The sequence below is a fragment of the Poecilia reticulata genome, chromosome 6, assembly GCF_904066995.2.
Source record: "Poecilia reticulata chromosome 6, P_reticulata-male-v2, whole genome shotgun sequence".
Taxonomy (NCBI): Eukaryota; Metazoa; Chordata; class Actinopteri; order Cyprinodontiformes; family Poeciliidae; genus Poecilia; species Poecilia reticulata.
This window is the reverse complement of record NC_088835.1, coordinates 17,943,767-17,965,338: the sequence shown is the minus strand read 5'-3', so window position 1 is coordinate 17,965,338 and position 21,572 is coordinate 17,943,767. Positions and strand designations below refer to the sequence as shown.

The window sequence follows — 21,572 nt, the reverse complement described above, 5'->3', positions numbered from 1 at the left end:
TGATAGGCTATATTAACTAAAACAATATATGGTAAAAACAAAACAAAAATAGAAAAAAAATTTTTTTAGATAACAAGCCTTAGAAAGTCTCTTGGAACTAAATTGCCTTGTACAGTTTGAATGTTTCAATAAAATTGCAACTCAAAACATGAGGGCGAAGTTGACGTACTATCCAGACTCATGCTTTGTCTTCCCTTTTTGAGCCAATGGTAGTTATAACTCGGATAAACTGACTTTTACTGCTACTGCAAACAACTCTTGATTTTAAGCAGGTGAGGAAAAACAATTACAAATAATTATAGTAAAACACGACAATACCACTGTGTAATCCAGGCAGATAAGATTGTGAAACATGTTTTCATTTTGGCTGTTTTTGTTTAATCCTTTTAAATAATTTCCGTGCGACGCCCATGATAAAAACACACGCACTCCTTCGAAGGGCAACAGATTTAGACGCTGTGTGCTACTGTCATCTTGTGGTTGAATATTAAAACTACACTGGAAGAGCAGTACATCGTACAGTAGAGGGGGCCATAACTCATCGCTTTCAGTGTCTAGCTCGAGGTGCTGTGTGTGTGTGTGCGTGTGTGTGTGCGTGTGTCTACCCCTTTACAGCCTGGTACGAATGAAACACAGGCTGCTTTCAGTAGCCCCTTGCAGTTAACACGAGCCAAAGTTATCCCGGAATAAGGACAGCACGCATGTGCCGTCAACCCGGATGCAGATATCTCTGTGTCTGTGTTGTCAAATTCTGCAACATTGTTACAGAATTAGTAACAAATGTGCATTCTAACACGCGCTGAACAAAGCCGTGCCATTCCGAACCGACGGAAATCGGGTCAATGAGCCGTGACGTAACACCAGATTGACAGTACTACAACAATATGTTATCGAAGAGCTGCACTTTTAATTTGAGGTGAGAGAGCAAAAGTGGTTACTGTGTAGGCACACGCGGCGGGAATAACCAACTTTACCAATGATACCGTTATATGTCAGTTATTCCCGGCGCTGTTAAAAGTTAAAACAGGAACATCTCCTGTGCTGCAGAATACGTCCCATTATAACTTAGCATTATGGACTTCCGCGCGAGGAGGTACGAAAGAGGCAGCAACTGGACCGATCCAGAGATCGTAGAGCTGCTGCAGCTCTGGTCCGACGAGTCCGTGCAGATCGAGCTGGAGAGCTCTCTGCGCAACCAGCGCGTGTTTGACCGCATCGCACACGTCTTGCGCGAAAAGGGCATCTACCGCTCGGGCGACCAATGCAGGGAGAAGATTAAGAAGATGAAGCTGGAGTATAGGCGTATCAAAGACAACCACAAGATGAGGACTTGGAAGTTCTATGACGTGATGGACAGAGTGCTGGCGAGCCGTCCGGCGGTCAGCTACTCCTCTTTGGGGGGAGCCGTGGTAGCTCAGCAGGTGTTTCAGGGCTCATGCGGGTCTGAGGCATATCTGCAGGGAGTTCCAGTTGGCTCGTTTGGCCCTTCATCCTCAGGAGGATTTTTGTTCGGCCAGCCACCTAAAGCTGATGATCCCCTGGACATAAAATGTGAGGATTCTGAGGGGAACATCCTGAATTCAGGGGTGCCACCACCTGAGATGTACTATGGCTCAGGGGATGACCAGGAGACAGATGGGCAGTCTCCACTGGACGCAGAGGACACATTGGGTCAACCTGACACCTCACCTAATACAAGAATCTCACCCTCAGGCAAATAAAACCAATATTATCTCCACTGTTAAAAATAAGCATGTTACAGATGTGGACCAATATGTTAGCATCCCTTGTAAAGCTATGTCAAACACCTTAGAATAAATGTATCTCTTATTGAAGTAGCATGCTCTCACACAAACATTTAAAGCATCTATAGTGTTATAAACAAAGACTTTGGTAAAAGTAATTTAAATTCTAAACTAAATATATGTTTTTCTCAATCTTGGTGGCAGAAAGGGTCAACAAGTGTTTGTAATATCTGGTAACATCACCGTGTCAAGCATGGTTAACTTGTTTAAGATCATAATCATTTTTAAAGTTAAGCCCAGACTCTGGCTATGCCACTCGAAAACCTTTATTTTGATCTTTTTGAGCTGGTGTGGTTTGGGCAATTCTCCTGCTGTATACACTATCTCAACCATGCTTGTCTGTATAAAATAAATTTTCAATAATGTTGTGTTGGCTTTATGAAAGATTTATCGGGGCCACTACCTTCCAGAAATATCTATCTTATCTTATTGGTTCACATAATCTTTCCTGACAGTCTTTTTGATCAGTATCATAATTCTTTTGGCAAACTGGATTTTGTGTTCTTTTCAACAATTTTTTATTTTTTTTTTACCTCAAAACTTTCCTCTGGATACCTTTGCTCTTTCTTATTGTTGAAACATGAACACTGACCTTAACTGAGGCAAATGACGCCTGCTTTAAATGTTCTAGGTTCATTTGTGACCTCCTTAATGAGTCATTGATGCCACTCCTACAGGGTTCACCACTGCTCTATGGTTTCTCTTGTTGTGCATATCTTCTGAAAGATTGACTAAAGATTAGAAGTTCACAGAAACTTTGATTTAAAACAGTTTAATGTTACTCTATTAGTTGAAATAGATTTTTATTGATACCATTTTTGTTCTTCACTGAATAAATGTTCTCAAGTGAAATGATTTAAACAGACAGAAATCTGTGTGAGATTCTGCCACTGCAATAAAATGTTCATTTGTTGTTGTTTTTTTAGTTTTTGCACACATATTTTTTCACGTATGTGCTACAAAGTAATCTTATATGTTTATATTTTCAGGTTTTAGGGACATGGATTCCTCTGCTACATCTGCCACTCACATTGGTCCCGTGATGCAAGAGACATCTGAGCAGCCCAGCGGTGAGGCTCCTCGCGGGTCAGCTTCTGTGAAACAAAGGAAGCGCAGGCGGGGTGGCAGGGCGTCGTGTGGCAGGTCAGCTGTCAGGGAGAGCCTTGACAAAGCTCTGGTCAGCTTTCTAAGCTGGCAGCAGTCTGCAGAGGAGCGTCTTCTCTCCCTGGAAGAGGCCCGGCTGGAGAGAGAGTTCCAGGCTGAGGAACGCAGGGAACAGAGGGAGGAGAGGAGGGCAGAAAAGGAGCGGCAGCACGAGCTCCACCTGTTCACTATGCTCACAGGGGCGCTCTTCGCCACCACACAGGGGGCCCCAGCCGCCACGCCGTCCGACAGTCCCGTCTCACCTCTGGCTCATCTGTCAACTCCTCTGCTGGCCACTGCCGGCCCCGCTGTCTCGTCATCTTTATCTCAGCCCCCTCCAGAAGCTCCCACAGCACAGCCTGTCGCCACTCAGGAGACCAAAAAGTCTCAGCCCATATCTGTCAAGACCTGCCAAGTGTCACAGGATGTTTTGGCAACAATGAGAGGTCCAGAGGCTCCCGGCCGCAGCGTGTACCTGTCCAGCCGAGGTAACAGCATCCGACAGCATCAAGGCATTCTCCAGGAGGGCTTTATCCAGTATGCAATGGACAAACATCACCAAACAGACAATCCTGATGTAAGTAGGCATTGTGCTACAAAGAGAAATCAGAACCATTAATAATGCTTATGCTGTTGTTTTCTTTTTTCCAGGGTATTGTCAACTTGGGAACCAGTGAGAACAAACTATGCTATGATCTTCTTCATAAAAGAGTAAAATACACGCTACTGTCACTTACATAATGACATAATGCCAGAACTGTAAGGGGAGTTGCAGAGGAGGGAATTTTGTACAAAGGAAATTCACAAAGAGAATCTGGCTTGCTTTATGGTAGGAATGAGGGCATATTTCTGTACAGAAGGAGAAAACATGAAAGGATGTCACATTTAAGCTAAGATGAACATTGAAAAACTTGTTTCATGGATTTTTAGCTTCCAAGCTTTTTTGACATAGTCCACTTTGCCTTATTTTTTAAAAGACTATTTCTCTTCACATGAGAACCATTGAAGCTTCTCCAAAACAGAAGAATAATATAATTTAAGCCAAGTGCCTGCTTAAATAATAAACAAGTTGGAACTTGTTGAATTGTACAAATGATTACACCTTCATAGACTAAATATTTAAGTTCCACCACACATGCCTCATACAGCAATATGATTGTCAGTAACTTTAAATAATTTCCAATTATTCCAACTACTTCTATCAATGCTTCAATGTGTTACAGCTAACCAAGCCTGACATGTTGCACGTTGAGCCATCCCTGTTGCAGTATGCAGACTGGACTGGCCACGCTTTGTAAGACATTTCAGAGCACTTTCGTTCTCATTTTTAAATTAACGTCTTATTAAAGTTTTACCTTAATAACACCAGAACACTTTATTTTATAATAATCTTTCAATCCTGCCTTCCTTTATTTAGCCTCAGAGAAGAAGTTGCAAAGTTCCTGTCTCACCACTGCTGCTCTCCCAAGCCACTAAAAGCTGATAATGTGAGTAAAGCATCAGGGTTTTTGTTAAAGTTTTATATCAGACATTTATAACCTGAGTAAGTAGATATTAAGAGATAGTCTCTAAAAGATTATTTATTTTACAGAGGGAATAAATGTAGTCAAAACAACCTGATACTTTGTAAAAAAGTAGCCACCTTACTTGCACAATCTCAAATTAACTGTGAATAACTATAAATTCAGTATCAATAGTCACCCCTAGGTAGAATCAGGAATCACTTAAGCAGTCCTTTGACTGACAACATCAAGTACAAGATCTATAAAAGAAACACATCATGATCATCATGCACAGAAGTTCGTGAAGAGATGAGAAACAAAGTCATTAATGTGTATCAGTCTGTAAAGGGTTACAAAGCAATTGAGGGTTGTTATCCACAATGCATAAAACATAGCACAGCGGCAAACCTTTCAGGGGATAATTTAAGTAACAATAATCTAATTTAACAAAGAGGCTGGTCAAAACGGCATCAATGAACAAGTTCCAAGTTCTTATTCTTATTGCTGTCCTAAAAGAACACATAATGCACGTCTGACATTTGCCTAAAAAATGTCTTATTTATCACCAGAACCCTATGGGAAATATTCTTTCCCATAGGGTTCTTTGTGCTAGCGAGACAAATGTAAAGGTTTTCCAAGGTGTGCATTACATCTTCTGTAAACTAATGCTGTAGATACACATGGTAGTGGCAGTATGATGTGTGTAAATTGTCTAAGCGGTCTTTGTATGCCACAGCATTAAGCCCTACTCTGTAATACATCCCCATGTCTTGATCAGACCCCGGTGCCTAACTTTACTCTTAACACACTACACCCTGGCAGGTACCGTTCTTCTTCACATTACTGCATTCAACACTTCATATCTGATGATGTAAGGTTTGGCAACTTTTCTTCCCCAAATCACAACGTATTCCATTAAACTAATCCTGAGTTGATCTGAAAGCTGAAGCCCACACAAAGTTTGAGATCTCTTCCTACTTTTGTAGCAGACAGTCAGCAGTTTGAACCTGTGATACCTCTATTTTGGCCTACTACTCTGTTGCTGAGTTGCTGTTGCCCCCCAATTACATCATATTTGTAATAATACCACTAAGATATTTGGTGACCAAAACATTTTAAGAATGGACATTTCAAAGAATTGACATTTCAAAGATGTCCCCACGTTTGGCTTAAGATTACTTTGTTATGCAGAGAAATTCTCTGTTGACTCAGTGACAACAAAGCGTTAATAGTTCAATAACTTGGAAAACCCCTCTTAGCAGCAATACACTGAAGAGTGTATTACTAAATTTATTCTTGTGAATTTCAATCATCTTTTTTAGTGTTTCAGTTCATTGACAAATAATGTACAAACTTTTGCTTAAGTGGTACTAAAGCATTTTTATCAACATTGATATATGAATGCTGGTCCATAATGCGACTGTGTGAATCTTTTTTCAGTCATTTCCTTAAAGATGCACTGTGTTTAGGATCAGTACTGTTAAAAGCCCAATTTGAGTTTGATCCTTCGAATTTTCGCACAGATTGTCCCACGTTTGTCTTAAGATTACTTTGTTCTGCACTGTTGACTCAGTGACAACAAAGCACAGAGATTATTCACTTGCCAAAAAATATACAACTTCTCATTTTTATTCATTTGTATAGTGTCATTAAAGCACAAGATCATTCAACGTTTCATACTTATAGTGCATTGTACAGCAAAGTGCTTTGCAAAAAAGGTAAAGACAGATATGTAAAAAAATACACTTAGAAATAGCAGAACTTACACATTAGATAGAAAGAAATGAAGAAAGTAAGAAAAACAGGAAATGCCAGTCTAAAACAGAAAGTATGTGATGACTAATAACTTTAAAAAATCCTTAAGCATTAAAATACTTACGTTTTAATTTTGATTCTGTCTTTATTCCAATTATATTGCCGGTATTTTTTCCTTTTTAAAAAACGACATCACACAGTTATTTTCAGTGTATTGCACAATATAATTACAGAGTTAGTCAGACAGTGTGCCCCAGCTGCAGCTATACATACACATATACAACATGCCAAATTCCATTATGCTTTATTTGTATTTGGAAAAAAACCCCAAAACTTTTATCTTAGTAGCTGGATGAGTTTGTCACATGTATTTGCTCTGTTTGTTAAATATTCCATAACACAGTGTTTTCATATTTTGTTGTTTCTTTCAGGTTGTGGTGATGAATGGCTGTGGTTCGCTCTTCTCATGTATCGCTGCAGTAATTTGTGATCCTAAAGGTGGGCTGAAAAAGGCATATTGCATGTACCTGCAAGTAGCTGAATACAAAAAATACTGCACAACAGAAAGAGAGGTTTTTTTATCCGTTGTGTACATAAAGTATATCACTGTATCAGAAACAAAAACTTGAGTCTGATTGAGCTTGAGCTACTTTGCAAAGAACTAGTAAAAAATGTCAGTCCATACGTTGGTCTAACACATTCAGTCCCACTAAAATCCATTAAAAGTTGTGATGAAGTCACTGATGTATGTAAATTGAGCTTGTGTTATAAGTGTGTTTTTCTGTTGTAGATGCCATTCTTATTCCTACTCCTTTCTATGGGGTTATAACTGAAGATGTGCATTTGTACAGTGATGTAAAACTCTTCCATGTTCCTCTTGACTGCGAGGTAGGAATACGGATCTGTTTACATTCAGTTATTTAAAATTTAAAATATGGCATCAGTTTGTATTGATGCTGTTTGATTCAACTGTGTTTTTCTTTTGTCTTCTGCTCATTATTTTTATTATTATTGCATAGGCTGATGGCGAAGAAAGCAGACACTTTCACCTTACTGTAGAGAAACTAGAAGCAGGGCTAAAAAAGGCGAAGCAAGAGGTATCCCAGTGAAACGATTGTTTCATAAATGCAAATTAGAAAAAATTATTTTCCTCATCAGCATTTTAAAGGAGTTTATATGTACTCAAAAGCTCTCTTCTTTTAGGGGTGGAACATTCGAGCCCTTATTCTCATGAACCCTCACAATCCTCTGGCTGAGCTCTACACTCCAAAGGAAATGATTGCCTTCTTAGAGTTCGCCAAAAGGTGTGTTTACCCCTCTTTTATCCCACGCTGTAGCCTGCTGTAAATCCTCCTGCACAACCGTATTGTGCTTCTTAGTGTTTGGAATACCAAGTGTTTGTCACACGGTTTTATCATCTTCTCTAACCATCAGTATATTGTTGTAAGACTCACAGGAGCAACCGTAAATCTCATGGCTTTTACGCCGACAGCAGTAAAATCAATACATTATTTTACATTTATGTTCTTTGTTGTTTATAGTGATTAAAAGCATACAAACATTTTTTTTGTTACATCTCTTTTTAGAAATGAGCTGCACGCCATTGTAGACGAGGTGTACATGCTGACGGTCTTCGACGAGTCTGTCACCTTTCACAGTGTCCTCAGCATAGAGAGGTTCTGCATGATTACTGTGTTAGGACCTTAATCATCACAATTCTGGTTGAGGACATGCTCTCATCTCCCGCTGATTTGCCCTTATTTCAGTTTGCCCGACCCACAGAGGACGCATGTGATGTGGGGGATGAGCAAGGTACTGCCAAGGACTGAGTTCTGTGTTCCTGCTGACAGTACAGAATAAAAAAGTGTTCCTCTGTGGGTATCCAGTCTCACAGCTTTGTGTTTCCATGTCGTCTCCTTTTTAGGACTTTGCAATGGCAGGAATCAGAATTGGAACTTTGTATACTGTGAATACAGATCTTGTGGAGGCTTTGGCTCAGCTGGGCTCATTCCACGGTCTTCCTGGAACCTCGCAGCACCAGGTGGCTCAGCTGCTCCGGGACAGAGGTATGAGCCAAGACTCACAAGTTCGTGTTTGAACAGATAATAGCTGACAATGATTTGATCAAAAATGTGTTTGTAGATTTTCACAGAAATATTTCCTTTTATAAAAGTGTATTATAATTTATAAAAGCTGTTTACTAATTGAAATGGAAATGTTAACTTTAGTCATATAACAATTGAAGAACAACAAAAGTTGCACCAAGTTGCAGCACAGCAACAATTAAACACACAAAAGTGTAAATGAAACCTTGAAAAGTACAAAGTGAGAAATAAATCACTGATATCAAATAAAAACTATACAGTAAATCTAATTAATCTAATATACACTATAATAAAGCACATGAATATAAATAAATACATAGCTTAGTAAATATATAAATAACCATATTTCACTTTGTTGGATTACTAGTAATAACTGCAAGTGTTTAATCACTTATGCTTTTTAGTTTGTCTCTTAAAACATCTATAAGTATCTGGTTGCTTGACTGCATGTTCTAGATTAAACAAGATGCTTCAAAAGATTCTGCAGACTAAACAGGGTATAAGAACCACAAAACACACACACAAAGTCTTAAAATCATTCATGAAACGACAGGAAGTCAGTTGAGGCGACCACTGGGGGCATATGCTCCGACTTCCTGCTTCCTGTCAGCTTCAGATGGAAATGTTTACCCCAGTCTGTTCGACATTAAAGCAAATGCATGAATTACTTTCTCAAAGCTTTTAGGACTGAAATACAGTGTCTAACCTCAGAAACTAGATTGCTTCTGATTTATTGTCATGAAGATCAAGGAATTTTGAAAGATTTTTTAAAAATATCATTAACACAATGTATATGTTTTTCAGTGACTCAACAGTTGTCGTCTTCAAATTTTAAGATCGTCCACAAAACAATGGCAGAATACTGTGTCGTAGTTCTAAAAAATGAACACAAAGGCAATGTTTATCAAGAAAACATGGGAACTAAAATAGTGCCTTGTGGTACTTCAGATGTAAATGGTGCTGCTACCAATATTAGCCAATACTGACTGAAAAACTAATCTACCCATTCCTCTCTCATAGTAATAATAATAATAATAATAATAATAATAATAATAATAATAATAATAATAATGCAGATCTGTTTAACATTAAGTTGCAGAAAGAGTAGTAACATAACTGTATGTGTTGTGACTGTGCAGACTGGATCAACAATGAATTTCTGCCTGAAAACCGACGCAGGCTGAAAAATGCTCACAGCCTCCTGACCAGAGAGCTGCGAAGCCTAGGTATCCCATTCCTGGACAGACCTGCTGCCCTGTATGTCTGGGCTGACCTAAGAAAGGTAACACAAGCTGCAGAGTCTGTAATACCTTTATCTCTGCAGAGATTCACATTTTTCTCTCAGGCTTGAAAACATTGTGTGCGTGTGTGCGCGCGCGTGTGTGTGTGTGTGTGTGTGTGTGTGTGTGTGTGTGTGTGTGTGTTGTTGTTGTAAAAGTTTACTTCTGTCTTATTGTCCCAAAGTATCTGAGCAAGTCATCGTTTGAGGAAGAGCTGTCTCTATGGAGGTGTTTCCTCAGACACAAAGTGTTGTTGAGCTGTGGCCAGGCGTTCTCATGCTCCACACCCGGATGGTTCAGAATTGTTTTTGCAGACCAGCAACCCCAACTTCAACTCGGTCAGTCTCATGAGCTTTTTATTTATTCATTTGTTTGTTTGTTTCTTCAAAAGCATATTAATACTGATAGTCCTCAAATACCCTGGACACTGTGTTAGTAAAAACGGATAGACACACCCATTAATATTTCAGCTGTATAATTTACAGAATGTGAAAAGAAAACATACATACTGCATAGAGCCATGGAACAAACGAAGTATAGACTCTTTCAGGTACAGTGTTACATGGATCAAGAAACAGTCTAAATGTGCAAACATACACAACAGATTAAATGCTGTCATCCTTCATTAAACAGAAGCTAAAAGGCCAAAATGGAAACACTGATAACGTAAGCACACCTGATTCTTCCCTAACATTTAGGAGGAAGAAGTTGCAGCCAGTTCCTGCTAACTGATCCGTATGTGTGTGACCGCCTCCATAAACCCGTGAGGTCTGGCAGTTTGCTGCTCTGGGGCATACTGTTGTGAGAAGCTGTTGCTGCCTATTGTCCTAGTTATAGAGGACCTTATAAACAATTTGATGTCTATCATTCTAGTGACATATAAGGGAAAAACGAATAATTTGAGACATGTGGGAATCTTCCAGAAGTGGAAGTTCAATCAGATTTATCCCAAGGCCAAATCATACAGTTCTCAGGCAATAAAAAAAAAAGGACCCAGTGTCATGCTTCACAGGATTCACGTAGCATATTAAATATGCACATTTTAGGACTTTCTTGAAAGAGTTCCCAGAAGAAAGACTTTTCTTTCTCAAAAAAAAAAAAGGTGAAAGAAGACCAAAGTACAGTTATGTTGAGTAAGAATCAAACGAAGTGTATGCAAACATGTCAATCAGCTGTTAAACCGGTTGGTTGAGGAGTGAGAATTTGGACTGGTTTTACAGCTACAGTACCTGGGAACATTGCAGTCGACTCTAAACTTCTTTCTGCCAAAGTATTCTAAGTCAAAAATGAGGAGATCTATCCAACAGATGAAGACTTTCTAAAATTAGACGATAAACAATGATAAAAAACATAAAATTTACAGTTTGAAAATGAAGAGTAAAGAAAAGATGCTGCAACGGCTCTTTCAAAGCTCAGACCTCAAACTAATTGAAATGCTTTGGGCTGACCTTAAGATAACTGTACAGAAAAATAATACCTAAAAAAATTAATGAACCCAAGCAACACCGTGCTGCTGTGTTTTTTGTTATGTGACAAAAATGCTAAGTCAATATTACAGATACATAGAACCTTTAAAAAATGTGAGCAGTTAGTTGTTTTTCGTTAGCATCGCTTATCTTGTTATGTCTCAAAAAATATTTTAATCCTCTTTTAAATTCCTGTTTATGGAGCTGCAAAAAGTACATTATATCAACTCTGACTGTCTTCACTGTCCCTGCTGAAGAAAGGAATGCCCTCATCATGATGCTGCCGTCACCATATTTCACTGTGGAGACGGACGATATGCATGTCCTCTTCCATGCAGCCCAGGACCTTAGATTTTTCTCCCATCTGATAAAACCATCCTCCTCCACATCTGTCTTTTGTGTTGCCCTTGTTGTTGTGGCAAATTTGATGAGGCATTTCTTACAGCTTTATTCTTGCTACTGTTCCATGAAGATCAGATTTGTCCCACCTGAGCTGTGGACCTCTGCAGCTCCTCCTGAATTACCTTGACCATCTTGGTCAGTTCTTAAATGAATGCTCCACTTGCCAGCGTAAGTGAGCCCTGAGTGCATCTGGATTCACTGGGTTTTAGTTTGGCATTTCAAATTCAAGGGCAGCTCATCGCATATTCACCCACACTTTTATGAGCACACAAAGAAATGTCTTTCCATTTTCCTTCCCTTTTACAGTTATGCTCTTCTTTGTTGTGGTTGAGTGAATAAATCCCCAATAACATACAGTGATAACTGTGGTTGTAACTAATATAAAATGAAAGATGAGTAAGAATGATGTTTCATGTCTTTTCAGGCATAAAGCGAATCCAGGAGGCTTTGAAAGAAACCAAGGAAAAGAACACCAGCTGTGTTACATGCTCAATTAAAGAAACTGATGACAGGGGTAAAAAGACAGAAAAAGAGGAGGGTGATGAGTCAGACAACACTGCTATTGTTAATTCAATATCGCCCCCCCAGAGCAAGTCATCAGACCAGCTGAAGGAGAGGGATAGCCCTGTTCCTGACACAGGCTTGCTTGGCGCAGAGGAGTTTTTTTTGCTGGACTGCCAAGAATCTAAGCCTGCAGAGGGTCTGGACTCCCTTATTGGTACTCTCAGGCATCAGATTCGTTCGTCTGATTGGCTGGAGAAGAACACTCCAGTGCTGTCTCATGGGGAGGATCCAGAAATTCTTGATGTATTCAAGTCTCTACTGCAAAGAGCCAAAAAGTAAGCTTTCGATAAATAGACAGGAATGCAACTGCCAAAGATTTCAAGAGGCAGTGCTTATTTATTTTTTTCCTTCTTCCCACTTGTGTTTAATTTGAAAAGCCTGACAAAGACATCTGACTCTGGGTCATATCTGATGCTTACCTCAGCTTACATCAGCAGTGAATGATATAAAGCAGAGAGGTGGATGAAAGGCCAGGACAGATGGATGAAAAGGAACATATTTCTTTATTCCCCCCCCCCATCTTGACGCCTTACTCTGAGAAAGATAGGTTTTTTTGTAAGCTATAGTGAGAATGTTGAATTTCTCAGAATCCAAGCAAGTACCAAATGGGAGTCAACCAGAAACAGTCAAGTTCTATTTTTTTCACCAATAAATGAATCAAAATGACTTGTCCATTATCTGTGAATAAAGGATTAAATTATGCACATGGTTTTCTATCATTTCCTTGAAACATTACAAAAATGTTGTCTATAGGTGCATGTTAATATGTCATCATTCAAGACTTTTCTTTCAGCAAATACGTTCAAAAGGTGAAACTCATATTTATCTCAGAGTGATATATCTATAAATATTGGTAACACTTTAATTCACAAAGAGTGACATATTGCAAGAATGTATTTTCGATCATTGTGGCTACTTCTTATTGTCAGAAATAACTCCCACAATAATTTAAATTAGAAATAATTAGGTAATACGTTGACGGGGTGTGCATAAGACTGTCTCTGTCATAAACATGACAACTCTGTCATAAACATGACAACACCTGTCATGAGTCTTTATGAATGTCTATGACTGTTGTCATGAAGTGTAATTTGGTAAATAATGACACTTTTAGTGCAAAGTTGTTCTAAAAGTTAGTGCCAGTTTTCATTAAAGTGTCTTTATTTACAAAATAATTAAATGTTGACACTTTAAACTTTTAATGCAACTTTTAGAGCAACTTTGCATTAAAAGTGTCATTATTTTACACTTCATGACAACAGTCATAGACATTCATAAAGACTTCTTCATGTTCATGGCAGGTGTTATGTCCTGTTTATGACAGTCATGTCAGTCTTATGCACACCCCGTCAAAGTGTCACCAAATTATTTCTAATTTTAATTATTGTGGGAGTTATTTCTGACAATAAGAAGTAGCAACAATTGATCAAAAATACATTTTCGATCAATTTTCGATCGAAAATACATTTTCAATCAATATGTCACTCTTTGTTAATTGAATCTGTGTTGTAGAGCTCCACTTGAATTGGATTACTGAAATACAAAAACAAACAAAACTTTTTGGTGACATTTGGATGTACCTGTTTTTCTTAATCTACAATTTAATCAGTGTCAAGTTGTTGAAAGTTTTTGTTTGGGTGGGCTGTGGGTGCCGTTCCGTTACAACAAAGGAAAAAGAAAGGGTGGTATTTACGTGACGAGGAGGAGAGACCTCTTAGGTCACCTACGCGTTCAGTGTCAACACAGTCATCCACTGTAACAATTGACAGTGGGATTTCCTCTTATGTGTTGTCATGCATAATGAGCGGATGACACCCACGCTTTATAAGTGTGTGTGTGTGTGTGTGGGGGGGGGGATGTCAAAATGTTACATCTCTAAAGACAATTATTGCCATGTTTTGTTTTTTTTTTGTTTCACATTTTTGTTGTGTCTACAATGTTTCCCCAGATTTTAAACTCATCTTTAAACTTCCCTTAAATGTTTAATTTCTGTACTGCTTTTTAATAACAAATCAAAGTCTGCTTCCTTAAATAGCAGCTTTCACTTTCTCTAAAGTGGGTTTCAGTGGAGAACTCTAGGGGAAATTTCTAAACTGACGAGGGGGAGTTTCCATTGCAGCGGAGGTGGAGCTACACTAAGGTTTCATCTGTCAGAGAGGGTTTGTAGTCACCAGCAGTGAAGACACAATACCAACTTGTTGAAACGGGTTCGCACGGTTGTGTAGGTACAGTAGCGTTCACCTAAACTTCACATCTTCACTCTTGAATCTATTCTACCAGCAAGCAAGGTAAGTTCACACAGTTTTAAATGATTTAAATGCTAACTTTAAAACACTTCTGTTTTTTAAAACTGCTATTTATCCCTACTGCTTTCTGTTCCACTTTCAGACTGGTTAAAAATGAAGCTTCTTGAGTTGGGAGACTCCATCAGCCGCTTCAGATTTGCTCAGTCCTGTCTGGGACTCGCAGGTTGTGTGTGTGTGTGCTACTCTATCTGCACACCACACTGGCTGAAAGACAAAAGACGATGGTTAATCTGGAACAATAACAGCAGCAACCAGGAGAGGCATGGAGACGACATTCCCTTATGTGGTGAGCAAAAATTATTTTCAGTCTGTTGGAAATCTGTCGAAACCTGTCACTGTGGCTTAGGTGAATGGAGTAACTTAATAAACATGCACATAGGTGCTTATTTAAAGTCACTCTTGTGAGTTGGATAGTTGTTTTTCAGTCACTGGTGAGGATAAATGTGAGGAGGAATATTTGCCCAAACACTTCCCAGCAGCAGGAAACATGTCTGAGCCTGCAAACAGAAAATTGTATCCTTGCATCTGTTGATGCTCATTACTGGCTCTGAGGGAGACATGCTGGAACTCGTTTTTGTCATTCAGATCTAACTTTATTTTTCTGGTGAACTATACTGCTCAAAAAAATAAAGGGGACACTTAAACAACACAATATACAGTAACTCCAAGTAAATCAAACTTCTGTGAAATCAAACTGTCCACTTAGGAAGCAACACTGATTGACCCCACGAGGGTCCCCGTTGTCGATCAGTGTTGCTTCCTGAGTGGACAGTTTGATTTCACAGAAGTTTGATTTACTTGGAGTTATATTGTGTTAAGTGTTCCCTTTATTTTTTTGAGCAGTGTATATAAAATGATCAGATTAAGGTTAGGTTAGTTCAACTCCAAATGATTTTATAGCAACAGAATGCTTGATCTGTGAATTACCCAAACCAATTATAGAAATACAACAGAGATGGTTTATGAAAAAAATAAAATAAAATACTGGAAGCAAATTTTTGATGTTAAATCAGCCATGTTTACCTCACCTCCAACCTTTAATGTGTCATAAAAGTTTGAAAACCACGTTGAATTTTATTTTTTAATTATTTCAGCCTCCGTATGATGTTGTTTTTTCAGAGCACTAGATAAGGGACCCATGTTTTGTATTTGCTTGAGGTAGCAGTACTAAACAGCTGTTGACATCAAACTCCTATCTCGTAGATACAACTTGACACAAAACCTCCTGTGGCATAAGACTCCATTTAGTACTTTTATTTTTTGAGTTAAGAGTGAATGCAGGTCACACAGCTGTCAAGCCACGAGCAGCATGTGTGCAGCTCACTACCCTAGTAAATAACCCGGTTAATTAATAGCAAAAGTATTCTACGCAATACACTCCTAAAAACTGCCACTAAAATATTCGTGTTTTTTTTTTGTTTGTTTTGTTTTTTACGAGTGTTTACCAAAATCCAAATAGCCAAAAGAAACATTATTGATAACAATATACCAACTGTATATTAATGTTCTACTCTTTTTAAGCAGTTGGAATAAATATTTGAATACAAGAGAAGATAGGTTTTTTTGTTCAGTTATTTATTTAAAACAATTTATTATATAATTTCATGGTCATTTCACTCTGAGAAATCACACCAGCCCTTGATGTGAAGGGCTGTGTTATTTTGTACTTATACTGTACAAAATAACAAAGGACATTACAATCCAAAGTTTAATAGGACTATGCTTACTTATGAGGTAATTTGAGCAAAATAAAAAATTGTAAGAGACTGTAGAGTTAGCTGCTAAATTAGTTGTTTACTAACTAGCTACCTCTTCAGAAAAGCACATGCTAGCCTCATGCTTTCACGTGATAAGCAGTTTGATTACTAAACAGACATGTTAAGCTAAAATTAATGTTGCATCTTTTTCAAGGTTATAAAAGTGTGAAAGATTTATTAATAATATATATTTTTAAATCCTTGACCATCTGATTATCATTGATTATGTGCTCAGATATGAGCTCAACATAAGATGTCTAGCTTATAGCTATAAGATAGCTAAACATCTTAGCTATAAGATGTGTAGCTTATAGCTAAAACATCTGAACAAAACCCATGGAGGAACAACATTTTTAAACAGCATTATTAACTGGTGTGACTGTTACAGAAAACCTTTTTCATGCGTTAATTATTATTAATATGGTTTAACTAAACATTTTTCATTTTGCATCTTCTGTGTTTTCCAATTTTAGAGGAGGCAGAGAGAGTATTTGGAGTCATTTCGTTATTGATGGCTTTGAGCACCGCAGCTCTGTGTCTTGTGTTTGCCCTCTGCTGGACGTCTAAGACAGTGCACTCCTACTCCAACACCCGGGCTCTCCTCCTGGCCGGGCAGGCTCTCCTTCCCACCACCTTGCTGTTTCTCACCATGGCCTCCACAGGTAATTCAGTTCAACTCAGTGCCACTCAGCATAGTTGACACAGGACAAAATCACACCATGAGTAATTTCAGTGAACCTTAAGACTTTAAAAACAGATTATATTCTGTCCAGTGCATTGATTATATTCTGTCCAATACATTAATCTTCATGTAAAGTGTCCATTTGCTTCATAGATCGCATTTACAAGTTGCCCAATTGCAAAGAGGTGGTGACCAGGGGCAAAAAAGAAATTTAATTAAAAAGAAAAGAATCAACAGCAAAATATAAAACGCAACTAAAGGAAAACAGGGAAAATCATCAAATAAATAAAAACATTAAACAAGTCATCAAAACAAGTCTAACTCATGTCAGTCACAATATTAATATTAATATTCAGTCCAATAACAGAGTCTTGTTCAATCCAATTATAATAACCAATACGATTAAGGAAACCTGAAAATACAAACTAGCAGGAAGTAGCTGCTGTACTTTTATGCTTTGCCATCCACTTACACACACATTGCACTGTGTTTCACATTGATAATGTTGAGTTAGACATATATAAAAAAAATGTCCTAAAACACCCACATTCAGCTAACCTTCAAATAGCCTTTTGGTTTATGCAGTTCCTATGAGACCCACACCTACAGGAATCCTTTCATGTTATTGCTCATTTACATACCCTGCAGGGCAACAGTTTTTAAAGAGAGTTTTTACTGTCCGGGAAATTGCGTTTCATCACTATGCAAACTCTTCTCAGAGGCTGTGAGCATGTAATATTTGAACGTAATGTCTTTTTCTTTTAGTACTAATGTAGCTTAATTTGACTCCATCTGTCCACAGGTTTCTTCTTCCTCCTGAGCTGGTCTTTATTCACCTACGAGCACCAGAAGGTTAACAATCAAGACTTCTCCAGCCTCGGTCTTTCCTACTGGCTGGGGGCTTTGGGTTGGATCCTTCTATTGGTGGTGGAGACAGTGGTATTTATTGCAGAGCAAGCTGTTGTGCCCAACATTATGCCAGACTTAGAGAAGGCTGTGGAGACATTGAGTGCCCCTCAATATAAAGCCACCAAAAGGCCTCTTAGTGAGAGTTATAAACCTGTTCACAACAAAAGCATTTTGGCTCCTCAAAGGTTCATGTCAGTGCCTTGAATGCACTTTATAAGTAAGGATGTGGTAGAGAATCCATCTAGCTTGGTAAAACAGCTAGATTGAGGGCTGTCAGCTCCAGATTGTTTCAGTATGGACAGAAATACAATCTAAGTACACTAAGGAACTTTAGCCGAGGTCCACACATCTTGACCTCGAGGCCAGGTGACCTGTAACAAACACCTCAATCAAATGGCTGAATTAGCTCCCCAGCGCAGTCAAGCTCTCCAGAGTCCTGCTAATGACCTGATTATTTGACTCAGGTGTGTTGAAGAAGAGAAGCATCTAAAACCTGCAGGACACTGGACCTCGAGGTCTGGGTTTGAGGATCCCTGAACTACAGTACTACTTGTAGAAAAGACTGCAAGGTTCTGATGTTCTGCCTGGAGCAGATCCAGGTGTGCATGGGCCTTTTGTCGGAAAAGAAAAATAAAGTAAAATAAACACTGTTTTAAAAATTCAGTCAGTGACGCTTCCCTGAAAGCATCACTGCTGCAATGTACTGGGAGAACTTTAGACAAATGCTGTCTTGTTTAAGAACTGTAACACTTGATTTTGTATAAGCACTTTCAATCTCTTGCAAAGAACGGTGGATTTGTTATTGTAAGCAAATCAAGCTTTAAAACAAATGGTGCTGAAAATTGTGTTGTGTTATTTTGTTGTTTTAATAAAAGAGATCTAATTTGAACTCTTCTGTTTCTACTTTGTTCTGGTATTTAGAGAATATTCTGCCATTTAATAAGTACTGCACACTGTGACGGCCAAATAAACTCACAGGCCACTTTATTAGTTATTCCTGCTCAGTTATTTGTTAACACAAGTGGAAATTCTACTAAGAGCAGCAACTCTGGGCACTTAGGCATCTAGCGAAGATAACGTGCTTAAGTTCAAATTGAGGATAATATTTGGTATTGCCAAACATGTTTAAAGTTATTAATCCAAATGAGAAATAATCAGTGAGCTGCAGTTTTATGAATGAAAAATCATTGCTTATGTCAAAGGTCACAGGAGAATGAGCAGAGTGCCTTGAAAAAAAAGAGAGAAGACTCATTACAACCAATGCGTGTGGAATACCATGTCTGAATGTACAAAACATCAAGCTAATACACTACAGCAGGAAAAGTCAGTGTAGGGTCAATGGAGCTCCTCTCCCTTGGAAAAAAAAAGAAATCTGGCCTCATCTAAACTGGACTAATTGGGCAAAAATTGCCTAATCTGATGAGGGTCAATTACAGCTTTGATATTCAGATGGTAAGGTCAAAATTTGAGATAAGTAAAAGTATTGACCTACGCTTCTTTATGTTTAAATTTTAACCTTGTGGAAATAGATAGTATTAGCTTGGGGTATATTTTTCTCGAGACACAATGGAGCCCCTTTTACTAATTTGATATGTGTCCATATCATGCCTTCTGTTGTCTACTTCCAACAGAATATTACAAAACTCCTACTACCTCCCACAATGATCAAATCCCAATCTAACAGAATGAGAACATAAGCTCTGCATGCTGGATGGTCAATTGACAAGTTTGCAGAAGCACTGCAATACTTTTATGTCAATATGAAGAATTGGGATGTCTGAGGAATGTTTCTGGAGCCTTGTTGAATCGATGCCCTTGAAGAGCTAGCGCAGTTCTAAAGTAAAAAGTGGATCCAACTAGACAATGGGTTTATTTGGAAACTCTATCTCAGCCATGGCTTTTTAAATAATTTTCTAAAATGATAATCTGGAATATAAACATTTTAATTCAACAGAACAACCGTAAACACCAGCAGGGAAAAAAACAAACAACAAAACAAACAAATAATAAATATATTTTTGTAAGGGATTTTTGTTGTTGTTTGTGGCTCAAGATGTTCTTGTCTTCTCAAAAGAGTCTTTTTAGCAGTTTAAGTATAACTTCTGAGTCTCCTATAAAGAGTGGATGTTGAGATTTGCCTTCTTCTCAGGTTCTGACGTGGGCTCTGATCTGAGGTGCAGTTAATATGCAATTTCTAAGCCTTTTAACTATCACGGACCTCTCCGCTGCAGCAGAGGAACAGCAACTTGGGGTTTTTCTTTCCCTAGGCATTCCCCATTAAAATGAGCTTCATCAAAGCATTTCGTGGCTTCTCAAGTGCACTTCAAGAAATCTTCACAGATGTGAGAAGATTTCAGAGCAGACAAACTTTCATGTGTTAAAATAAAAATGAGTGTTGTTTCACTTTGTTCAGCAGCGTTGCACTCATCGTAAAAAAGGATTAACGGAGCTGAAATGATTTACTCTGACGTATTTACATGTATGTGACATGTGTCACAATAGATTTTCTCAAAAGGACTAAACACATAGTCCAAGTGACCTAAAAATTTGTACTAGTATTTTTATTTTTTTTTTTTTTAGCAATTTTTACAAGGTCAACTATTTTATATTATCTAAGAGAAACTACTGTACATGTTTGCATATGAAGCAGAAGAAATATCCTCAGGTAAACCTGCCCACTGAATTTAGGGCCCTGGTTACAGATGTTTCAAAAATAATGGTGTGGATCTTTGATTTGTGCTTTTTGTACACTTGAGGTTAGACTAATATTTTTAGAACATGGTAAAGATTGGATCATTTTCAGGTTCGGACAATGGAACTGACGCAAAGTTGCAAAGTTGTAAATGTATGTTCAATGAAAGTACATCAGAATACTGGTGAAAATGCAAACATCATGCCCAAACAAAAACATAGCTGTCCTGCTTCCATATAAACAATGCAGATGTCTTACTTTTAGAATGTATTTTGTACTCTTCTTCTTTTACATGGTTCAAATACTCATTTGAAAACTTGTGCTTGTGTAATTTCAGTTCATGACACATTGTTTAAGATGTTGCTCTGTTGCTTTCTGTAGTATTCATCTAACAAAACTTGGTCTGCCTGAGGTGAAGTCAGTTGACCTACAAAAGAGAAAGACTAAACATTAAAATGGGTATCAATCTTTAAAACAAAAACCTAAACCTAAGGGTAAAACAGGAGCTCATGTTTTTTGGGGGGTTGAACAAGATGCTTTACCATTCACACAATTGTCCATCACTCTGCCAGATTTTGCATGCCTAGTGAAGCACTGTTTTTTCTTTGCCAACTCTACATCTGCTTCCTCCCTGAAACACTTACCTCATGCATCCACAGCATTAATTTCGGAGATCTGCAGAGTATTTGGACCACCAGACAACGGATTGAATCCAAATTCATTATTTACTTTTCCTCTCGCACCTTCCCAGGAGGGAAAGGAAGCGCTCGGATGCTGGACTGTTTATATTTACATTCTCAACCTGCCAAAGTGTGGGGGGAATTAAGTGGCTTTGGCGCTGTTAATTGGGCGTTAATCAGGTGTTGCTCTAATTAAAAGGCAGTTCCGCCCTGTTGGGCCCTGGTAATGAGTTTGTTATTAAATCCACAGAGGATTTTTGTCTCTTTTTCAATTTACCAATAGGGTAGCGCTTAATTGCTGTGTAAATGAGCGGAATGTCCTTGAAGGTCGTGTTGCATTGGAAGGCGATCCATGAGCAAAACTGTTCTACGGAGCCTCAGATCTGAAATTCACTGAATTCCCAGAGAACGTAGGCTGAGTGAAAATAAGCGTTTTGATTTCGCTTTCATGAACTCAAAGGGAACATCTTCAAATCTAACGTCCAAGATTAAGGGAACATGTAAGCAGATAGTTCCTAAGTACG

General features: G+C 38.4%; 2 protein-coding genes across 3 annotated transcripts; both read left to right on the top strand.

Annotated features, from left to right (window-relative positions):
• The first annotated feature begins 91 nt into the window (after positions 1-91).
• accs (1-aminocyclopropane-1-carboxylate synthase homolog (Arabidopsis)(non-functional)) lies at positions 92-12,724 on the top strand. Of its 2 annotated transcripts, none has more exons than XM_008411499.2 (15): positions 92-1,713; positions 2,795-3,525; positions 3,600-3,659; positions 4,172-4,242; positions 4,366-4,435; positions 6,637-6,703; positions 6,996-7,093; positions 7,225-7,302; positions 7,409-7,509; positions 7,792-7,881; positions 7,972-8,017; positions 8,130-8,271; positions 9,450-9,592; positions 9,775-9,928; positions 11,883-12,724. In XM_008411499.2, the coding sequence occupies exons 1-15, from the start codon at positions 1,074-1,076 to the stop codon at positions 12,299-12,301; spliced, it is 2,910 nt and encodes a 969-aa protein (XP_008409721.2). In that variant the 5' UTR covers positions 92-1,073; the 3' UTR covers positions 12,302-12,724. The 2 variants fall into 2 exon arrangements, with proteins under 2 accessions (XP_008409721.2, XP_081464187.1); XM_081608061.1 differs by having other exon boundaries at positions 114-916.
• A 706-nt stretch (positions 12,725-13,430) lies between these two features.
• LOC103466122 (uncharacterized) lies at positions 13,431-18,565 on the top strand. Its single transcript, XM_008411500.3, has 4 exons — positions 13,431-14,310; positions 14,411-14,614; positions 16,559-16,747; positions 17,570-18,565. The coding sequence occupies exons 2-4, from the start codon at positions 14,422-14,424 to the stop codon at positions 17,878-17,880; spliced, it is 693 nt and encodes a 230-aa protein (XP_008409722.1). The 5' UTR covers positions 13,431-14,310; positions 14,411-14,421; the 3' UTR covers positions 17,881-18,565.
• The last annotated feature ends 3,007 nt before the right edge of the window (positions 18,566-21,572 follow it).

Coding starts and splice junctions, on each gene's coding strand:
- accs (XM_008411499.2), top strand. CDS start 1,074: ATGGACTTCCGCGCGAGGAGGTACGAAAGAGGCAGCAACTGGACCGAT. Junction 8,272..9,449: donor TCAGCTGCTCCGGGACAGAG/GTATGAGCCAAG, acceptor GTGACTGTGCAG/ACTGGATCAACAATGAATTT. Junction 9,593..9,774: donor TCTGGGCTGACCTAAGAAAG/GTAACACAAGCT, acceptor ATTGTCCCAAAG/TATCTGAGCAAGTCATCGTT.
- LOC103466122 (XM_008411500.3), top strand. CDS start 14,422: ATGAAGCTTCTTGAGTTGGGAGACTCCATCAGCCGCTTCAGATTTGCT. Junction 14,615..16,558: donor AGACGACATTCCCTTATGTG/GTGAGCAAAAAT, acceptor TTCCAATTTTAG/AGGAGGCAGAGAGAGTATTT. Junction 16,748..17,569: donor TCTCACCATGGCCTCCACAG/GTAATTCAGTTC, acceptor ATCTGTCCACAG/GTTTCTTCTTCCTCCTGAGC.